Genomic DNA, 17212 nt, shown 5'->3' with positions numbered 1-17212 from the left:
CGCGCATTTGACGTTCGCGCTCCGGGCTGTAGCGCGCCTCCTGAAAATGAGGAAACAGAGCGAGAAAACAACAAAAACGGTAAATAGAGAAGAAAACAGCACATCAGACTTTACAGCAGCGATTTTCTCTGCACTGCAGCTCGCCGTTTGCTTAAAGTCATTATTTAATAGCTTCATTGGACTAGACCACGATCATAAAGCTTTTTTTTAGAAATAAGGAACTGCATTATAATGGCTCAGCTCAGTGTTGTGTTGTTGGAATAAATGTTTTAATGAACTCAGTGATTTCATTTATCGAAAACAAGCCATAATACGCGAATAATGTGAACGATTACATTATTAATATTACAACTATACAGTGCTGTGCGAAAGTCCCGAGCCACCCCTTTTTCCTTTGGATTATTCCCTGCGAGACAGACTTTGTTGTAATGTTTTAAAGTGGTCCTGAGCAGCAGGTCTCCACAGTGGGCTGTTTTTGCACTTGTGCTTGTGCCTGAGCATTTTCAGAGGAATGATTTTTTTATTCTTGGCTTGTTAAGCCGCCCAACTCTGCCTCATCACAGCCAGCTCAGCAGAAAATACATTTTAAGTTGCTTCTTTAGGCACTTTGTTACCAGCAGCCTGACAGATCATTCATTCCCATTTGTTTAGTTGTTTAGTGTTAGTGTCATTTGTACTAAAAGTTCAAATACTGATTCAAATTCTTTACTCCAGTAAATACAATACAATACAATTTTATTTATATAGCACATGCCAAAGTGCTTCCCAGAATGAGTTAAGAGCAATAATAAATACAAATATAAAATACAACATAGAAATAAAATATACTAACAGGCGGGTGACATAACTAACCAATAATACACCAGGCATAGTAGGCACCAGTGAAGTCCACACACAATGCTGAAGGTTAAAACATTATAAACATTAACAGAGTGATAAAGATAAGTTCCAGTACGCTAAAACAAACACAAAAAACCAGGAGCACGAGAGTCCAGAACCAAAACACGACAGTCCACTAGTCCATAACACAGTCCGGGGGCCGACCGTGCACACAGCAACGGCGGCGACGGGCAAACAGTTCTGGGGGCCGACCGTGCACACGGCAACGGCGGCGACGGGCAAACAGTTCTGGGGGCCGACCGTGCACACGGCAACGGCGGCGACGGGCAAACAGTTCTGGGGGCCGACCGTGCACATGGCAACGGCGGCGACGGGCAAACAGTTCTGGAGGCCGACCTCTTGGAAGGTAGTGGCGGCCACTGAGCAGGTCCGGAGGACGGCCGCGATGCCAGCAGCGGCGACGAATTCCTTCCGGAGGCCGTCCCCGAAGGCCATGATGCCATCTTAGAGGCCCGGAAAACGGCCGGCAGAGGCGAGGTGGAACGGGTCGAGCTGGCACTGACGGCGGCGTGGCAACCACAGGACCAGACGGGGCCGGACCAGACGAAGGCGGAGCTGAAGCCGGACCAGGCGCGGATGAGGACGCGGAGGCCGGACCAGGCGCAGATGAGGACGCGGAGGCCGGACCAGGCGCAGATGAGGACGCGGAGGCCGGACCAGGCGCGAATGATGGCAGCGGGACGGCTGCGGAACCTGACGGCAGCGGGACGGCTGCGGAACCTGACGGCAGCGGGACGGCTGCGGAACCTGACGGCGGTGATGCTGCAGGAGGTGATGTGGAGATGTGCTGGCTGGGTCCTCCAGGACCCTCAGCTAACGAGGCGTGGTGCTGGGTGGGCTCCTCGGACCCTCCAGCAGACGTGGCATGAGGCTGGACGGGCTCCTCGGGCCCTCCAGCAGACGTGGCATGAGGCTGGACGGGCTCCTCGGGCCCTCCAGCAGACGTGGCATGAGGCTGGACGGGCTCCTCGGGCCCTCCAGCAGCCGACACTTGAGGCTGGCTGGGTTCTCCTAAACCCCCAGCAGACGACACTTGAGGCTGGCCGGGCTCCTCAGGCCCTCCAGCCGATGAGGCAGGACGCTGGCTGGGTTCACCTGAACCCCCAGCTAACATGACGTGAGACTGGACGAGCTCCTCAGGTCCTCCAGCCAACGAGGCAGGACGCTGGCTGGGTTCACCTGAACCCCCAGCTAACATGACTTGAGACTGGACGGGCTCCTCAGGCCCTCCAGTGGAACCAGTCTCTGAAGCAGCAGGTACGGAGACCTCTGCCAGTGGGGACACTGGCTGGGACTGAGCAGCACTTTGGCTAGACTCAGGCAGCAACAGTGGGATACAGTCCTCAGAGGGCTGAAAGTGTTCCCCAATACACTTAGCAGAGGACTGAGGCGGACGGGTGAACTCACTTGAACTCTCAGGGGGTGCTGAGAGCCGAGGCTGTTCTGGTGAGTTCTCCGGTGAGGCTGCTGGTGCTGGCGTCTTGACCTCTAGGGGTCCAGAGTTGGCTGGTGACTGACACCTAGCCTCTGGGGAGGCCCTAGAGGGAGCCCAGGAAGGAGGGCCCGAAACACAAAAAACCAGGAGCACGAGAGTCCAGAACCAAAACACGACAGTCCACTAGTCCATAACACAGTCAGGGGGCCGACCATGCACACAGCAACGGCGGCGACGGGCAAACAGTTCTGGGGGCCGACCGTGCACACGGCAACGGCGGCGACGGGCAAACAGTTCTGGGGGCCGACCGTGCACACGGCAACGGCGGCGACGGGCAAACAGTTCTGGAGGCCGACCTCTTGGAAGGTAGTGGCGGCCACTGAGCAGGTCCGGAGGACGGCCGCGATGCCAGCGGCGACGAACTCCTTCCGGAGGCCGTCCCCGAAGGCCATGATGCCATCTTAGAGGCCCGGAAAACGGCCGGCAGAGGCGAGGCGGAACGGGTCGAGCTGGCACTGACGGCGGCGTGGCAACCACAGGACCAGACGGGGCCGGACCAGACGAAGGCGGAGCTGAAGCCGGACCAGGCGCGGATGAGGACGCGGAGGCCGGACCAGGCGCAGATGAGGACGCGGAGGCCGGACCAGGCGCGAATGATGGCAGCGGGACGGCTGCGGAACCTGACGGCAGCAGGACGGCTGCGGAACCTGACGGCAGCGGGACGGCTGCGGAACCTGACGGCGGTGATGCTGCAGGAGGTGATGTGGAGATGTGCTGGCTGGGTCCTCCAGGACCACCAGCTAACGAGGCGTGGTGCTGGGTGGGCTCCTCGGACCCTCCAGCAGACGTGGCATGAGGCTGGACGGGCTCCTCGGGCCCTCCAGCAGCCGACACTTGAGGCTGGCTGGGTTCTCCTAAACCCCCAGCAGACGACACTTGAGGCTGGCCGGGCTCCTCAGGCCCTCCAGCCGATGAGGCAGGACGCTGGCTGGGTTCACCTGAACCCCCAGCTAACATGACTTGAGACTGGACGGGCTCCTCAGGCCCTCCAGTGGAACCAGTCTCTGAAGCAGCAGGTACGGAGACCTCTGCCAGTGGGGACACTGGCTGGGACTGAGCAGCACTTTGGCTAGACTCAGGCAGCAACAGTGGGATACAGTCCTCAGAGGGCTGAAAGTGTTCCCCAATACACTTAGCAGAGGACTGAGGCGGACGGGTGAACTCACTTGAACTCTCAGGGGGTGCTGAGAGCCGAGGCTGTTCTGGTGAGTTCTCCGGTGAGGCTGCTGGTGCTGGCGTCTTGACCTCTAGGGGTCCAGAGTTGGCTGGTGACTGACACCCAGCCTCTGGGGAGGCCCTAGAGGGAGCAACTGTCTCTGAGATGGCCGGCTTAAATGAACCAGCAAAAGTTTGTGTGGAGTGTGTTCCCTGCTTGTAATGAGGCTGTGAGGATAAAGGCTGGGTAAATGAGTGGACAGGCTGCTGAACTGGTGGCAACTGAGCTACAGGTAGCGAAGTAGTAACAGGTGGTGGAGTGGCTGGCTGAACTGATAATAAGGCTGATGAATCTCTTGCCAACTGAGCTATTGACTGGGCTATGGACTGTAACATGGTGTCTACTGGGTCTGACTGTGACTGTAATGGAGGTGATGATTGAGCGGCTGACTGAGTTAGCGACTGCTGGGCAGCTAACCGAGCTACCGGCTGAGCAGCTGACTCAACGAACACAGCCCCGGTATAAACAGTCATATGAACTGGTGAAACAGACGGAGCGTCTTTTCCACTCACCACAGCCGGCAGTTCCGAAGTCCTAATCTCCGGCTGTGGGGCGACGCGCCAATGGCGCGATAGTCGCTTCCTCCCGGGCAAAACCTCCGGCGGGCCGGGCAAAACCTCCGGCGGGCCGGGCAAAACCTCCGGCGTCCGGCTGGGTTGGGAAGCGGTAGCGGCTGGTGGGTGTAGGTGAAGTTCGTGAAGGATAAAGTCTTGCACGAGTGGGTGTAGTGAGTCCAATAGCCAGGGATAATCCGTGAGCAGCTGTTGCAGTCTGGCTTCCAGAACGTGGAGGAATGCTTCTCCCTCATGCTCTAGCCACAGGTTGATTATTTTTGAAGCGGAGTTCGTGATGAGGTCCCGAAGCTCCGTGGGTGGGGTGAATGCCGCTGGATCCATATCTGGCTGGTCCGTACTGTCACGGCGAGTGAGGTGAGCCGTGTGGAGGAAATGAAGGAGGATCCAAATGCAGGCAGTCGTGAAGGTGTAAAGGTGGTTTATTGAACATGAAAGTAAATACAAACGGCAAATGGAGCTAGAACTAAACTATACTGGGATCAACTAAACTACAGAGCACAAACCTTAACGAGAACGACCAGAAGAGACTAACGGCGGACAGCAGGGAGAACACACGGGTGAGACATGGTAGAAACACAGATGAGGCAGGTTGGAATACACAGACGGACCAGCAACTACAATAACGGAGGACATGACTTAAATACACCCAGAGAAACACAGGGGAATTACACACAGCTGAGAATGATCAACAAGACGAGACAGAGGTAAAACTGAACACACTCACATGAGACCCAGACCTTCACAATAAAACAGGAAATGAGAACACCACACCAAGACGCAGACATGACACTGAGAGACAGACAGAATGACACATGGAACCTGAACTAAACTAAACGTGAGATACAACAGAGAACAAATCCTTAAACATGAAACTCAAATAATAAACATCATAATCATCATCATAAACACAACAAGAGAACAAGAAAACAATCCCTGATGCAAACTAAAACCAAAACATAATAACCTCAAACATAGAATAACAAAAACATGAAACTCCACATACTGGGTCCAACGGACCCAGACCCGTGACATTTAGTCTGCCTCAGTTTATATGAACAAACATAATGTGACATGTACAGATTTAACAACACGAGGACTTCCGTGTGAGCTTTAAATGAGCGTCCTTCCTTTACCTCTAAGCTCTCCTCTTCCTCTCCTCTCCTGTCCTTCTTTCTTATCTTTCTCCATCTCTGAGTGATGTTAGCTCTCTTTCTTCTCTCTCCCTGTGAAATAAGCAGCTGGAGCTTTAGCTGCAACACACCGTGAGACAAACAGTTTGTGTGTTTGCTGATGTTTGTTGAGCTCATAGAAAGGCTGCATTTTAATTTTTTTTAATTGTTGGAATTAGGGATGGGTACCGGTGTCCGGTGCCATGATGGCACCGGTTCTGACATAAACGGTAGTAACCAGACCGAAAAGCAGCGCACATTTCGGTTCTTTATTTCGGTGCTTTTTTTTCCTGAGCTGTGATACACTTCTAGCCAATCATTTTACGTTTCCGAGGATAGTAGGCGGGTCCAGGTACGTACGTTCTGTTAGAGCAGAGCTACAGATTAAAAATGTCCAAGGCGAAGCGGTCAAAGTCTGGCTGTACTTCACAGCAAAATATGCAAACTCAGCAGCAACAAGTGCTTTAAGCTGATACTGTGATACTGTCAAAGGAGGTAACACCTCGAATCCGATGAAACACCTGGCGACGCATAGCGTTTTTTTTAAAAGCCCAGAAATGCACCGTATTTGATAGCTTGCTGCGAGACCTCACACTGTGCACGTTGGGTGGGTTGCCAGTTATCGGACCCGGAGCAACATCCCCCAAAAACCCGAAGAGGAGAGTCCTGGCCCCTAGCCCTGCCAGTGTAGCAGAAATGATGAGGATGATGATGCAGCAGCAGCCGTTCTTCTCTGTGTGAGTAGCTTAATGTTGTTCGTGTGTAATTTACGTTGAGTAGGCTAACCACGTTATTACATTAATGCATGTAAGGTGAACTAGCAAACATCATCATAGCTACATGCGGCTGTCTTCTTGTTTGATGGCAGATACTCCCTTCACCCTGGCCAAAAAGGCTAAAATGACCAAAGAAAAAGTGGAAAACAGCTAAACATGAGAGGTTTTTGGACAAAGTTTGTGTTCTCCATTCTTTAAGCACCGGTTTGAGCACCGGCACCGTTTCAAAAGTACCGATTTGGCACCGGTATCGGATAAAACCTAAACGATACCCATCCCTAGTTGGAATTATGAGAATAGAATCGTACAATCAGAGTTTGATCCTTCATGCAATAACACCTCCAGTCTCATTAGAGTTGTACAAACTCTGTTTTAGCTTTATGTATAATAATAATCATCCATTTATGTGCACTTTGCAGTAAATTGTCTATTTTAAATAATTAACTAATATATAATAATATTATATTACATTATTATTAATAGTATGATATTATTAAAATATAATATAATAAAATATTTCTATTTTCTCAGCAAAATATAAAGAAATGAGTGACTCATGACTTTTGCACAGTACTGTATCTGCAGTTTTACACGTGAAAAAGTAAAATTGTAAATGTGCAAAAATGAGATGCTGTTGTGTGTGTGTTTTATCCCACAGTAGAGCTGTAATATTGCCACATACTTACTGAAATCTTTTACTGAAATGCATTTTTTATCTCTAACTCTGATTATTTTGTTATTTCTTTAGTTATAACTGTGCGAGCGGCTCTCTACATAATAACAGCTGCGCACTGGCTCAGCACTGATGCACACATGGAATTTAAACAATACATCAAAGTGCAGTTTTTGCATTTTTACCAGAAACAGCGCAGTGCCTCCTCACAGTGAAAGCAGAGCTCCTGAATACTTGCATGTGTGTGAGTGTGTTGCGTGCTGAGCTCCACCATGGTTCAGTGGCAGCTCTGCACTCCGGAGAACCTGATGTATTCAGGGTTTGGCCGTCCTTTTCCACGACACGGCCTCCAGCTGCTCTTTTGGTTTTCCAACCAGTGTGTGACCTGCGAGGTCGTCCAGCTGGTGGTCACCATGAAGGTAAGATCAGGTCTGTGTGTGTCTGTGTGTGTGAATCAGACTAACACCTGATGTGTTTCCACAGCTGGTGTCGGACTGTCAGCCGGAGAACGGGAACTTCGGCTTCCACCTGTTTGGAAACATGGAGGAGCTCCTTCCTGTTCTGAGCAGGCCCAGGAAGAGCAGGAGTAAGGTGTGCCATGTTTGTTTGGTAGTTTCACAGGTAGAGATCAGTCTGCTTCCTGTTAGGGGAACCGCCCAGCTGGTTATGGTTCAGTAAAAACACTTCAGTTTGAGGTTTCAAGCTCTCAGCTGGAATCTGAATGGGCAAACATGTTATTATAAGTGAAATGAGAAGAAGGGGAAAGGCGGGAGCGTGCAGGTGGGAGTAGGACTCAGACTGTAGGGGCAAAGTGCTGTTTTATTCCTCCTGTGACAGCCTCTGCCCTCCATCTTTACTCTCTTTCCAGGTTACGTACTTTGAGGTTGGCAACCTGAGCACAGAAACTTATCCTGCTTCTGCAAACCTGCCGGCGTACGTGAGGGAAAATTATCGGTCGGGTGTCAGAAGCAACAACTCCAACATCGATCGCATCATCATTGGTTACCGGGTGAGGACCCGGGTGGTGGAGACGGTGTACATCACTGAGCACGACCCAGCCGCCTTTGGGAGGTTCAGATTCGACAGGACTTTTGAAATCAGCTGTGAACTGATCCAGGCCCTGCAGAACCCCCAGCTGGACCTCACCAGCTTCCTCATCCAGATGGGCTACTACGTAAATGTGCTCCAGGGCATAGGAGAGACCCCCTACTCGGATCCATCAGCTCAGCAAACCTGCAGCGTGGTGCAGTACTACAGCGGATCCACACAGCAGCCCAGCAGCTACGAGCAGCACGTGCACTACAGCTACAACACATCAGCACAGAGCGGGCCTGCAGCTAACTACAGGAAACTACCGGCGTACAGTTACTGGAAGCTGCCTCGTGAAGGTAAACCTGCAGTCAGGGTTCAGTTTAGCTTCACATGTAAAAGTTTTTAATGGCAGAAAATGTGGAATATGTCTGACTGGCTTCTTTGGTCAGGTCGCCCGAGTTCAAGCTGAGATATGCGCTTCGTTTGAGGTTTTATTTCCCCAGATTTGCATTGTTTTTATGATTTGTCGTTTTGGTTTTCTTTCACAAGAAGCACTCGAGTTGGAAGCAACTGGACGTCTTATCCAGATGTGCAGAAGTCTCAGTGATGAGGTGAAACATCTAAAAAAAGACGTCCAGTCGTTTTCCACTGCTTCAGATGATCATGAGCTGTAGCAGCAACTGCACCTGTTAAAAGGCCAGGACTTTATGATGTAATGTGACCTTTAACCTCTGCTATTTATTTAAAATCAAACCATGTGTGTCATGTTTCCCTACAGACAATGAGCTGGTGTCATATCTGTGCTTTTACTTTAGCTTTTTATATCACCTGTAGGGTCTGCTGAAGAATTGGCTCCTGTAAAAGTTCTGGACATGAACCTAGAAATGAAGCTCCCATATTTAGACGTGATTGTTCAGAGCTGCTACACCGCGAGCCAGATTCCATTTTAAAGACTTTCTGAATTTCTGTCTTCAGCTTTCAGTGGAAAACCAAAGAAGCGGGATGGCGGCGAGGACTTTGGCTTCCTGAAGCTTCTTCTCGGCGCTGGAGCGCTCTACTTAGCAGCCAAGTGTCTGTTCTGGTTACTCGGCAGCTGGTGGAGCGAAGACGTGGACGGAGACGTGGCGCTGAAGCCACAGTGGACTCCGACGTTTTGGCGCCGCGCTCCCAGCGATCGGCACACGCACGTCATGCTGGATTACGTCTTCTAAAACTCACACGTGGTATCAAATGTCACACAAAGCTGTGGACTTTCTGGACTCCAGCCTGTGCACTGTGCTGTTTTCCACACTGGAGGAAAAATGATCATTTTAAACGATTTTAAGGTGTTTTTGCTTTATGTTTGACACAGACTGGACCAAAATCACATTACGCATTCATCCATGCATCCAGCTGAATCTGTAAACACTGAAGTGCTGATCTCTGAAATCTTACATTTTAAAAATCAGTGCAGTATTCATGTGATGGTTCCTGTTCCAGGAAGCAGCTTTAGCTCCAGATGACTCAGTTTCCACTTCCACAAAGTCAGCTCTGATTATTTTCATTAGTGGAGAAAGAAAGCCATCACCAATCGAGCTCCGATACCACCATTCACCGCGGCAACGGAAAAATAAAGAGCAGGGCAGCGATTTTAATCCAGAAGACGAAGCAATATGAGCGTGTGTCAGGACGGGCGCATCAGAGATCACACACTTGCAGTGAGACTGGTTTTGGTCGTTTTTAGTAGAAAATAAACTCAAACTTTGAATCAAATATTGTTTGACATAATTTAAAAACTAGAGCTCAAAATTTCAGCATGAAATGTAATCAGATTACAGACTGTCTGTAGGTTCTTTTAGTCGTGTTTGAGACTAAATATTCACATTGGGTCTTGGGAATGAGGCGTGGGCTGGGAAGGCCACAGATTTCTCTCCACAGGTTCGACTCCCGAGGCTGGAAGCAGAGAACAGTGAGTTCAACAAACAGCTTGACCCCAGCAACAAGGTGACACCACAGCACCAGAGGCCAGCGCACACACTAACACAGGTGAGTTCACTGCCCACTGCCTCCAGGTGCGAGGACTCGTAGAGCACGAGTGTTGAACATTTAGATTCTGTCGATCGTGTCGGAGAATGGCCGACACAAATGGAGATGCTTTGAAACCAGTAACTCCAGTAAAGTAACTCCAGTAAAGTAACTCCAGTAAAGTCCAAGAATGAAGCAGAGAGCCGGAAATGAGCAGAACTTTAAGGCAGGTCGCACAAACATGGATAAAAGTGCGTTAGCTGTTTGACACAGACATACGGAGGGCCAGGAGTGACTAAATGACGTAACGTAATACACCATTAAATAATTGATGAAATGTTTAATTAATTAATTAATGAAACATATTTTGAGAAGTAATTAAATGACCATTCATTTATTTATTTCAAATTTTAATTAATTATTGACACAATTCATTAATTCATTTTGTCACTCCTGGTGCTCCGTATCTCTGTACCTCTTTTTACTGGTCGCCCAACTTTCAGCAGACCATATTAGGTCGAGTAAACCTCGAGGTATTTCTCTGCTGGACAGAAATCTAATCATCGCTCTTTTTTTCTGAAGAACGAAAACCAAATCTCTGCCGCTTTGGATTCAGTAAAATTGTTCCCTGGACCTGAGATCTGAATATTAACAGGTGTGAACGTATGGCTACGACATCCTTAAATCTGGAAGCTATCATTCAGAAAACCCAACGCAGACTAAACAGTGTCTCCTGAGAGATCTCTGAGGAAGAGGAGGAAGAGTTCTGATCGCCAAAGCGTCGCTCCGTGTAGAGAAAAATCCTTCAAACAACATCGACAAGGTGCTCTGTAACTTTGTGTGGAGAAATGCGACTCAGTATTTAAGGAAACCTGTTCTCAGCACTTTAAACAATACATCTAAGATTAATTGGCTAAAATATTGACAAAAATATCCCAACTGCACCTGGAATGTTTTTCTCCTCCATGTGATCTCTAAACTAGGCGCTTTAAACTTTTTTGGCATTAATCAAATCCCAATTAAAATTTCTGCTTTTCATTGCCGAACCTTTTTGTCACGGACTCTCATGGACACTTTATACAGACACAAATCCCTCTTTATGGAATACCGGTTTCTTAATATCCCGCCTGGGGATTATGCTCAAGTTTGTGCTGTTCTGGTCACGTCCCAATCCAAACCCTCAGCAGTGGTCTTATTATCACCATCAGATACGGCTGCAGGCAAAATACGCTTCTCTAACAATCCAAGTAGAATTTTATTGTCAACCAAGCAATACACACTCAAGTATAGAGTGGGACGAAATGTCTGGATCAAAGGTGCAAACTGTAAAAATAACAATGAAACAATTCAAATATACAACAGTGCCGAACTTGAACAGAAATAGAAAAGAATGAGAAAAAATAAACACAAACGTGCACAGACAGAGTCACACACAGATTTCCAGAAATAACAATAAATCAATCAGAGTCTTATTTCAACGGGAAACTGTAGCGACTCCTCATATCATCTCATACTGGGGAAAGTTCGTAGACAACACAAACTGGACAAAGGTCTGGCTCTTCCCAACTGATATTTGATCACGTTAAAGAAATTTCCTTTACATTAATTCGGTTAAAATCTAAATCCAGAAAGGCTTCAAAGAGAACGTTGATGTCAGCGGCAGCTTTTGTTCTGATCACACTGAAACATCTGTCCATCTGTTATTAGACTCAATTGATTTCTCTCAAAATGTAAAAGAACCCACCCACCACTTTAATCACACTCTAGATCTTGTTTTAACATATGGCATCGAACCTGAACATTTAACAGTGTTTCCTGAAAACCCTCTCCTGTCTGATCATTTCCTGATAACATTTACATTTACAATAATTGATTACACAGCGGTGGAGAGTAGACTTTATCAAAGTAGATGTCTTTCTGAAAGCACTGTAACTAAGTTTAAGAATATAATCCACCCACTGTTATCATCTTCAATGCCCTGTACCAACACAGAGCAGAGCAGCTATCTGAACGCTACCCCAACAGAGGTCGATTATCTTGTTAATAATTTCACCTCCTCACTACGTACGACTCTGGATACTGTAGCTCCTGTGAAAACTAAGGTCTCTAATCAGAAGTACCTGACTCCGTGGTATAATTCTCAAACACGTAGCCTAAAGCAGATGACTCGTAATCTGGAGAGGAAATGGTGTGTCACAAATTTAGAGGATCATCATTTAGCCTGGAGAAATAGTTTGCTGCTTTATAAGAAAGCCCTCCACAAAGCCAGAACATCTTACTATTCATCACTGATTGAAGAATAAGAACAACCCCAGGTTTCTCTTCAGCTCTGTAGCCAGGCTGACAAACAGTCAGAGCTCTGTTGAGCCAACCATCCCTTTAACGTTAACTAGTAATGACTTCATGAACTTCTTCACAAATAAAATTTTAATCATTAGAGAAGAAATGACCAATAATCATCCCACAGATGTAATATCATCTGTAAAGTCACCTGCAACGCCAAAATCTGGCATTGCACCTGCAGAGCATCCAGGAAAATGCTCTGCAGGTGTTTCCTCTAAAATGTCAGAGAATGGTTCTGTGTCAGTGCCATCTTCCAAGGTTGAGAAATTGTCCGATGACCTCGCCTTCTTCCTCTTCGCGAGCGTTCTTATAAAATCTAAATCTGAGACCAAACAGTCTGTGTCTCTGTCAGCAGAACTAGACGTGGCCATCAACCGTCTGAGAGACCTGATCAAGCCTGAACTCAGCAGCACAGAGTCCACCACGAGTCTCATCAATGACCAGAAACAGTTCATGAAGAAAATAGCCAAATCCCTCATCAGGGAGTTTGGCTCCCCAGAACGGGTCTTACATGCTGCGATGGAAAGTAATTCATCTTTTGATGAGGCTGTGATAAGGCATCTAAAAATCAGCCTGGGAGTCATCCCCAGTCCTCCAAAGAAATCCAAAATTTCCAGGTTCTTTTCAGCGGTGGGAAAAGCTCTGCGAAAGCCCCTTAGGTGGTGCATCAAAGCCAAGCTTAGGCGGGGAGGGGGAAGTAACAAAAGTGACCGGGTCAGAAAAAGGAGTCAAGGAGGCGAAACAATAAAATAAAACAATTTTATTGAAGAAGTTCAACTAAAAGAGACGGACAAGCCGCTATCACCATAAAGGAAACACAAACAAAAGTCAGGCGTAGGTCAAATAAAGCAAAAAGTCAAAATGAAACCGCAGCTCACTAGCTGTACCCACACAAAATGGCACTCTGGCCCAGAGCGCACCCTGCTCTGGGCTTAAATACCCTTAATTGCTGATGGGAGTCAGCTGCGCCGGAGGGAAAGGTGTCATCTCAGGCAGGAGGTAGTGGGACACGCCCACACAGGCACCCTCAGGAGAGAGAGAGAGGCTAGGGCCGTAACACATTTATTAAAGTCGGTGTAACTGCACTGGTCATGGATCGACTTTTTGTTGATGACTTACTTGGCATTTGTGTATCAGTGAAGATGATATTAGCCAAAGCTTTCACTGGAAGTCAGCTGCTGGTGTCCAGCGTTAGACATGTTCTCACTGTGTGCGTGCGCAGTGTGCTACTTTGAACAGGTAAAGGAAACCAGCATTAATGAAATACTAGTCAGATGTTCTACAAGTTTACACAACGAGACATTGAGACCTGAATTCAAACTAAAAGCCAGCTTTGAGTAATGAAGCTTGGAGATGAACAAACACTGTTTAATCCATAAGAACAACTAATGACAAACAACATTTCACAGCTTCTACTGAGGGAGGCGCTACATAATCAGCCCACTGGATACTAAGAACCTGTGAGACAGGCCACAGCATGTGAGACTGGGCAGAGCTCGCTCTGATGTGATGATGTGCAGTACAGGAGGATCTGTTAGATCACAGGAAAGAGAAACGTTTCAGCAGTTACAGGAGCTGCATAAGATCAAGAGTTTGAATATACAGAGAACACAGCCGGGGTCACTTTGTTGGGATGATGATGATGATGATGATGCAGGAGGGGTTTGTACTGCTGCCTAGTAAGAAAACGATTAGCTCGTCCCTGTGCTCATCTCTAAAAATGAACCTGGAAGCAGCTTTGAAGTCGGTGAAGTTTTGTACTGCACTCAGTCTGTGAGAAAGAAACTTGTGATTTTATTGTACTTTTGTGAAATCCTGAGCTGATATTTTTCTGTATGTTGATGTTTTTGTCATTTTAGTCCCCGCCCATTCCAGAGAAACAGGCCTAGAAAACTCAGTTTTTAAGATAACTGTGGGAAATCATTTCACCCAGCAGCACTGATCCTGCTCAGCTCCATCCGTGACACAGCAGCTAAATACTGATAGCTGATAATACGCAGACTGGCATTAAAGGAGACACCACACAATAAACCTTTGTTAGCGCATTGAGAACTCATTATTATGACCTCAGGGTGCAGGAAGAGAGAGCAGGAGCGTTTCAGTAGGCTGGCAGGGCTGAAGACAAAACAGAACATGAGTCAAAGGATGAAGTCACTGAGGACAACAAGACTGGCACAGAGATCTGAGGACGAGTGGGAACCAAAGCCAGTGAATAATGGAAGTGTTGACGAGACCAGGTGTGTCGTTGCTAAAGGGCACATGTGGAAGGAACAAAGAGGCTGACAGGAAGGAGGCAGATGGGACATAAAAGTTGTATATATCTTGTTGTATATATCTTTCTACGTAGCACTTTTAATTCTTATTCTTACTTTTATTTTTTTCATGTCTATTTAAGCGCAATTTATGACAGTATGTTTGCACTGAAGCACCGCAGCAATTTCCTAATGTTGTAAACCTGCTCAACATTTGGCAATAAAACCCATTCTGATTCTGATTCTGATTCTGAAAGCGCCTCAACCAAGAAAGACCCCACAGACAGTGAGTTATTAACATCTGGCTTCTGTTTTTAATGAACATGCCCACTCGTCTTACTGATGTCAGTCAATGAAGCTCTGTGATGTTTTATTTTTTAAATACATTCTTCAATTAAATTCACTAAATCATAACAACAGTTTATTATGAAGTAAATGTAAAGAGAGAGCACATCAATGCAATGACCACACAGCACCACCAGGGGGCAGAAGCGTCTCACTGGTGACAAGTTTTACACCAAAACAATGAATAAAAGAACATCTTACTATTCATCACTGATTGAATAGTAAATTATATTGCCACACACACTGGCAATATCTGTTTAACAGATTTTATGTGAGCACGTTTTAGTAAGAGATGCACAGGAACATGATTCAAAAGGCTGTGGGTTTGAATCCCAGTACAAGAAAACACTGACTAGAATAAAACGTGCTCACGTTTGTTTAGATGATAGGGTGCAGCTGTAGACCAGAGGAAAGGAAAGAATCTGGGTGTGTGTTTGTGTTTTAGGTTGGTTTAGCTGTTTGCCTGGGTGTGTGTAATTGTGGAGAGAGAGGAATTTATTGTCAGGGGGGGGCAGTGGCGTGTCTAGAAAATTTTTGTTGGGGGGGCCAGGTAGGGGCACAGATTTGGAGAAGGGTGGCAGATTTAATTGGCAGATAATGTTTTAAAAAAAAATTCTACCAACCGTTAACCATAATTCAATAATCCTATAAACCTAATAACCAAATGCACTTTTAACTCTTATTAGAATGAGATTTTAACCACTACGGTGCAAAGTTTTTAGATACTGCGTTGATAAAGTACAAGAGATACAATCAGTGCTTTGTCAGTGTTTACTCAGCATTCAAGGACAGCAATATTTGCATAGCATTTTTACTGACATATAGTGCACATATGTTTTGGGCAAAAACATTTTTGAAAATTAAAATACGAACATTTGTAACAAACAATTGACAAATTAGCCAATGCAAAACTTTATCTGCCTGTTAAAAAAAGAAGATCATCTTCTCACAAACTGGTGTTTGATTTTGAAACAGGAAAAAAGTGGGGAAACAACCGAAAAGACTAACATTTGAATAAAACCTGAAAGCAAGTAAATACTTTCTATGCTGCCTTATGGTAAACTTTGGTAATATTGATCAAGAACAACACTGGCTGATGATGAAATACAGTCAGCTGGCATGGTGACACTGCCAGTATTAACCTGCAGGGCTGGACTGGGACAAAAAAATTGGGCATTTTTACTACAGACCGACCCACCAGGTAGTAAAGCCATAAAGACTTTGACTGAAAACAAACCCTGTTGTGACAGTGATGTACAGTCTTGTTGGTATATGTATGATTTCTATACATTTTACGTCAGATAAAAACTTTGGTTGTAAGATTTAGATAATTATTTAATAAAAACTAGGTATTTTAAATGAGAATAAGAAAGAAAAGTATTTCTTTGTGCCCACCTTTCCCTGTTAATGCCCTACCTGGCCCCCTGGCAAAACTTTGCTAGACCTGCCCCTGCACAGTTACCAGCTGTCAGCTACATAAAAAAGGATCCTGGTGTTATTTGTCTCTCAGAAACAGTTCATAACTTCAACTCATCCATGTCACCTAAAAGGTAAACCTGTTTCTCCATCACCTGTTCAGCTCTGATGATTCAGTAAGGACGTCTCCTGGTTTCATCTTCATGTTTCCCTCTCACCACATATCCAAACCGACATAATGACCAGCAGCTTTACAGCTGTGGCTCCAGCAAACATCAGCTGATACTAGAAATTAATATTAAATCAATTCTAACAACAGCCGATCAAGCTTAAACGTGCTGCTGTTGTTTAGCGCGACATCCGCTGGTTTCCTCTTTCTGGCGCAAAGTGGGCGATAAACAAACAAGAGAGAAAAGCCGATCAGCTGATCATTGATCAGTTTCATGATTGAAGTAGCAACAGGAGAGGGAGGGGGGAGAATGAGAGAAGGAGAGGCAGCTGTGCAGCGTAAAGACAGAATAACTCCAGCTTTGTGTCTTTTTTCCATCCTAGCTGAAGTCCGGGACAAACTGCGTCTCTTCTCAGCTCAATACGAAACGCGTAATATTTTCTCTGAATGAGGGACCATTCCATTTTTTTAAGGAGCCGTTGGCAACTCTACTAACCTTATGAATAAAATAAAGTTCACTATCAGTAACATCATAGCACCCACCCAGCTGTATAAAAACTCCGTCAAACTGCCTGTCATAGAAGGAAAGAGGAAGCCACAGCTGGGGGTGGACAGATGTGCACAGAATAGAGTAAAAGTAGATGCAAGTCATGAGGATACAATGTTTCAGTAAGATGTTGGTTACATGAATGTTTTTTTTCATTACTAATCATGTGCCCAGCATCCACACTGCACATGCTTATGCAACACACACACACACACACACACACACACACACACACACACACACACACACACACACACACACACACACTCAAGTATCAGCACAGACTGGTACCATACAGAC

The 17212-nt window shown here is 46.4% G+C and overlaps 1 protein-coding gene across 2 annotated transcripts; it reads left to right on the top strand.

The window, feature by feature from the left end:
- The first annotated feature begins 1 nt into the window (after window position 1).
- LOC146708576 (uncharacterized) lies at window positions 2–9588 on the top strand. 2 transcript variants are annotated; one of them, XM_085460602.1, is made up of 5 exons: window positions 2–79; window positions 6880–7223; window positions 7288–7395; window positions 7673–8192; window positions 8812–9588. In XM_085460602.1, exons 2-5 carry the CDS (start codon window positions 7077–7079, stop codon window positions 9045–9047), a joined length of 1011 nt encoding a protein of 336 aa, XP_085316728.1. In that variant the 5' UTR covers window positions 2–79; window positions 6880–7076; the 3' UTR covers window positions 9048–9588. The 2 variants fall into 2 exon arrangements, with proteins under 2 accessions (XP_085316728.1, XP_085316730.1); XM_085460604.1 differs by lacking the exon at window positions 2–79 and adding an exon at window positions 5440–6092.
- The last annotated feature ends 7624 nt before the right edge of the window (window positions 9589–17212 follow it).

The sequence above is a fragment of the Copadichromis virginalis genome, linkage group LG6 (assembly GCF_057382275.1).
Source record: "Copadichromis virginalis isolate Kocher_CV1m ecotype Utaka linkage group LG6, C_Virginalis_male_GT1.1, whole genome shotgun sequence".
Lineage (NCBI taxonomy): Eukaryota > Metazoa > Chordata > Actinopteri > Cichliformes > Cichlidae > Copadichromis > Copadichromis virginalis.
Note: the sequence above shows the minus strand (reverse complement) of the source record. Positions and strands in the feature narration are given on the sequence as shown.